Source organism: Rhizophagus irregularis, chromosome 11 (assembly GCF_026210795.1).
Source record: "Rhizophagus irregularis chromosome 11, complete sequence".
Classification (NCBI taxonomy): Eukaryota; Fungi; Glomeromycota; class Glomeromycetes; order Glomerales; family Glomeraceae; genus Rhizophagus; species Rhizophagus irregularis.
Window position 1 is genome coordinate 3,540,404 of NC_089439.1, and position 5,043 is coordinate 3,545,446.

At 32.5% G+C, this 5,043-nt stretch overlaps 1 protein-coding gene across 1 annotated transcript; it reads right to left on the reverse strand.

Moving 5' to 3' along the window:
• Positions 1-2,164: 2,164 nt before the first annotated feature.
• Positions 2,165-4,289, reverse strand: OCT59_003250 (uncharacterized protein; the record flags this gene model as incomplete). Its single annotated transcript, XM_066145493.1, has 8 exons — positions 2,165-2,510; positions 2,573-2,844; positions 2,943-3,212; positions 3,361-3,494; positions 3,580-3,627; positions 3,704-3,727; positions 3,809-4,170; positions 4,285-4,289. 8 exons carry the CDS (start codon positions 4,287-4,289, stop codon positions 2,165-2,167), a joined length of 1,461 nt encoding a protein of 486 aa, XP_065996212.1.
• Between the last annotated feature and the right edge of the window lie 754 nt (positions 4,290-5,043).

Below are 5,043 nucleotides of genomic sequence, written 5' to 3' on the forward strand. Positions count from 1 at the left end.
TGGTTTCAACCCTATATAAATTCCCAATATTCTGTCGGTGTAATATATGCCGTTATTTGTAACTTACCCCGAACGAACGAACGTTTCAAGCCCTACAATATTCTCACACTAGCAGTTATACCCAGTCCTAAAGAGCCAAAGAAACATGAAATCAACAATTACTTATACCCCATCATAAATCAGCTGAATCGGTTATGGGAAGGGTATCATATAAAAACTTACGAATATAACAACGGTCGTTTTATCCGTGGCGTGATAATAGGTTGTGCTAGTGACGTTCCTGCGACTCGAAAATTATGTGGTTTTATATCAGCTCGAATCGCATGTTATCGATGCTATAAATCAGCAAACTTGGTAAATAATCAACCCAATTTTGGTGGGTTTGAAGACATTGACGACTGGTTTGTTGAGAGAGATATTAATTTAATAAGGGAGAAGGCACGTGAATGGAAGAAATGTGCAACCGAAGAATCGCGTAAGGCTCATGTCTCACAGTATCATGTTCGTTGGTCGGAAGTATACCAATTACCTTATTTTAATTCTGTGCGCTTTTGCGTAGTTGATCCCATGCACTGCCTCTTTCTCGGGGTAGCAAAGTGGATTGTAATGAAGCTCTGGATCGACGAAGGTATATTAAATAATGAAAAGCTCAAAATAATGCAAGAGCGAGCCGACTTGATAAAATTTCCAAGTGACCTCGGTCGCCGTCCCGTTAGAATAGCCACTGGCGACGGCTTTTCAAATTTTACGGCGGACATGTGGAAGACGTTTGTTCTAATTTTTGCAATACCTATCACATGGAATCTTTTGGGAGAGATCGATCGAAAAATTCTTGCTTATTTCGTACGTTCCTGTAAAATTTTAACAAATCGGGAACTACAAAAAAGTGATCTAAACGAAGCATTTACAAAACTACTCGAAATGAATAAATTAATTGAAAAAAAATACGGACAAAAAAAAATAAGCCCAAATCTTCATTTATGCCTTCACATATGTGAATGCGCTTTAGATTATGGACCTTTATCCTCATTTTGGTGTTTTAGCTTCGAACGAATGAACGGAATTCTAGGTATGATATATTAATTTCGCCGATTTGAAAATCGTATTGTTTTTTTTAATTTATACAGATTGACCAATTTATTTCTTAAGAACATAGGATCGTATAAAAATAGCAAACGTAATATTAAACCAGAGCTATTAAAAATAATGGTTGAAAGTTCCTTTTTAAACTATTACCTCACAAATTGCGATAGCAATATATTAAACACCACTTTGGACATTATAAAGCCTAGAAAATCTGCAGGAAGCTTGGCTGCACTTGACGATTTTACAAGTGATGAGTATCAAAATTTTCTGAGGCTTTCACTTATCGAAAATGAATCGGCTTATGGAACAGAACGTTTTCCCGGGTTGCTAATGAAACTGCGCCAAGAAACATTTCTCCCAAACCGTGTCTTGGACTTACTGGTTGAGTTTTATAATAGTTTGTATGAAGAACATTTCGTCCCCATTTATTCTATAACGGGTCCAAATAACGATATTGTTGTAATTTCCAAAATTATACAATACGGTAGAATAAGAATTGGGGCAGATATATTTGGTTCCATTCAGGCAGCTCGTCATGAGAAATCATCATACATATTAGCTCGTTTTGAGCAGGAAGATGGAACTATAGACACATACCCCGGTCAAGTTCAATTTTATTTTGAACATACTATTTATTTAAAAAATTCATCATCATTAACTCATTCGCTAGCACTAGTTAAATGGTACAGGCCGGCCCAAGATCATAGGACAAGATATTTTTGTCAAGTAGACGATGACATAAAATCATGTAATATAGAATTATGGACAAATGGGTTTTATGATATGAGTCGAGATAGTATTATACCGGTACATCATATATTAGGAAAATTTATAAAATGTGATTTTAATATTGGAACGAGAAAGATAAAAGAATATATGGCCGTGATTCCTTTAAATAAAAAAATTTCATTTTAAAAAACAAATGAATCTTATATAAAATTGTTTATATGTAAATCGGAATGACGAATTTGAATTATATAACATTTGTATTTGATTAAATTATAACTAATTTTTTTTATTAAAGGATATATCATATTTTTATTATATTATTATTATATTATTGTTACATATATTATATTTATAAAACTACTAAAGGGTTATTATTGTTGTTGTTGTTGTTGTTGTCATCGAATTCGTTGTTATTATTATTGCCACTATTGTTATTATTGTCATCCTCATCATTATTGTCATCATTATTATTATTGTCATCATTATTATCGCTACCTTCATTATGACTTTCATTGCTGTCTTCGCTGTCTTCGCTGTCTTCGCTAACTGGCGCCCAGGTGGAAGAAATCCACCAGTCTGGCATTATTTCTGTCGGTCTACTTTTATTATCGATGACATTATCTAAATGATGACGCATACGGATTAGACCAGTTCCAATACTCTCCCCGATTTCATCCGCCCTACTTAGAATTCTCCTAATCTAATTAAAAAAAAAATATTATTTATAAATGTTATATTGATAAAGAAATAACTTTACATACTCGTAGATTTCCATTTTTTTTCATGTATTTTGATTACAGAATTCGATTTATCTAAACGTTCTGGTCTTTTCTCTAGATTTTTTTCATTGTTGGCAAGATTTTCATCTTCTGATACCGACTCATCGGAATGAAGTTCCGAGATCACTACAATTTTTTCACAATCTTTCATGTACTCGTCCCAGGTAATTTCTTGAGGTTTGCAGTCATTTAAAACCTTGTCTTTTGTGTTAATCATGTGTTGTAAACCGCGTTTACGTCGCGTCATTTTCTGTTAAAAAGTTAATTAATAGTTAATTAATAATGTTAATTGATTGCATAGACAATTAGAAATAATTGACAAATTTTGCATTTTATTAAATTTCGTACTTGGTCTCGCCGAGAAGTCATATATTGACGTCTACTGTGCGTATCTAATTTGCCATCCTGGGTTATTTTCCAGATATCTCGGCGAGACTTATGAAGCTGTTTGATTACATTAACAATCTCGGTATCGTATACTTCAATCGATGGATTCATTGCCGCTTTTACCGCTGGTAAAAGTTTTTTGTTTATTGATTTCTTCTGGTCACTAAACGTTTGTGAAACATCAAACGAAATTCTGGAACCTAAATTATTAATGATTTGAACAACTTCATCCTATTTAAAATAATAATGAATATGATTAAAGATTATAAAAGATAAATATTTTATAATAGAGGTGTAACTACTACAAGTGTTTTTTAAAAAGTTTTTTAAAAACTGAGGTCATTGGTGATAGTTTTTTTCCTTTATTTCTGCTTATTACGGGTGATAGACTTCGATTAACACTTGTTGTTATACTCGCGATCGTCTTATCACTAGAATGGCTGGAGTTACTGCCTGTCAAAGCCTCCAGTCGACTAGACAATTGTGATACTGCGCTTTTTAGTTCTTGAATTTCTTGATTTAATAATTTTATAATAGGAAAAACAGTTATGCAAAAAAGCGCGAAGTTGATGAAGCGATGATATGAATGGGTCCTCACCTAAAGATTGCGAAGATTGCTCTTCTTGATGATGTTGCTGTTGTCCACCTATCAGAAGTTAATAAAATATTATAAATTTATTATATTTTTAATTGATTTGATAATAATATATATATATAACCACCTTCCGATAAATCCGGCAAATTTCCTATTATTTTACAAGTAATTAGTACAGGTCATATTAAATATAATTTCAATAAAAATATAAATAATAATACTTTTTGTTAACGATCTCCCCTAGAGGGAGAGAGGATTGTTGAGAATGAGAATTGGAAGAACGAGAATGATAATGATGTCAACGTTGACGAGAGTGAGAGGGAGGGAGGAGGAGAGAGAATGATAATGGTGTCAAGAACGAGAATGATGTCGACGTCGACGTCGGCGAGTGAGAGGAGGGAGGAGGAGGAGAGAGAATCATAATGGTGTCGAGAACGAGAATGATGTCGAACGTCGACGTCGACGAGAGTGAGAGGAGGAGAGGGGGAGAGAGAACGAGAATGATGTCGACGTCGACGTCGATGGGAGTGAGAGGAAGGAGATTGATGATATTGCTGAGAGCGACCCTGAGAAGGAGAACGAGGATGTGATTCGCTACGTGAAATAGGAATAAGCGTCAATTTATTTTTTTTTTCATTTTAATAATGTAAAGAAACAAGATTGAACCGAAAAGAAAGGTGAAAAGTCACCTATTTAACCATTACTTACATCATTAAAATAATATCATAATCGTTATCTCTTAATTAAAAATTAATATCATCGATATCACTTAATTAAATTAATATCATCGATATCACTAAATTAATTATCATGTGTATATCACTATTAAAATTAAACTAAAAATTGATACCATCGATATCACTTAATTAATTATCATGTATATATCACTATTAAAAATCGTAAAATGAAATTTACTTAGCAAAACAATCAATCAACCATCGTTCTAAAATTCGATAAAGGGATGGAGAAAGTTTTATATAAATAATTATTGATTTGTTTGTTCACGTGAAATATTAACAAATAATTATACTACGATTATTGCCGTTTTTGACAATTGGAATGTCGAACAATATAAGGCGATTTTATAGTAACCAATCAATTGACAAAAGTATTTTTTTTAATCATGATTGTTGCAATTGGGCGTATGTATCAGTTTGGAAACGGCTAAACTATCACTCGTAAATACTAACCATTGTGGGTCCAGAGTGAAAATTCATGTGATTTGCAAATTTTTAGACATTCCGGACCTATAGACCTTAAGGGACAGGTCTTATTTAAATAATTACTTGCACTAGTTAAATGGTATAAACCGATTCATGATTCTCAAGATAAGATTTTATTGTCAAGTATATAACGACATAAAATCATGTAATATAGAATTATGGATAGAGATAGTATAATACCAATATATAATGTATTATTACATGTAATTTAATGTTGAAGTGAGAAAAATAAAAAATTATATGG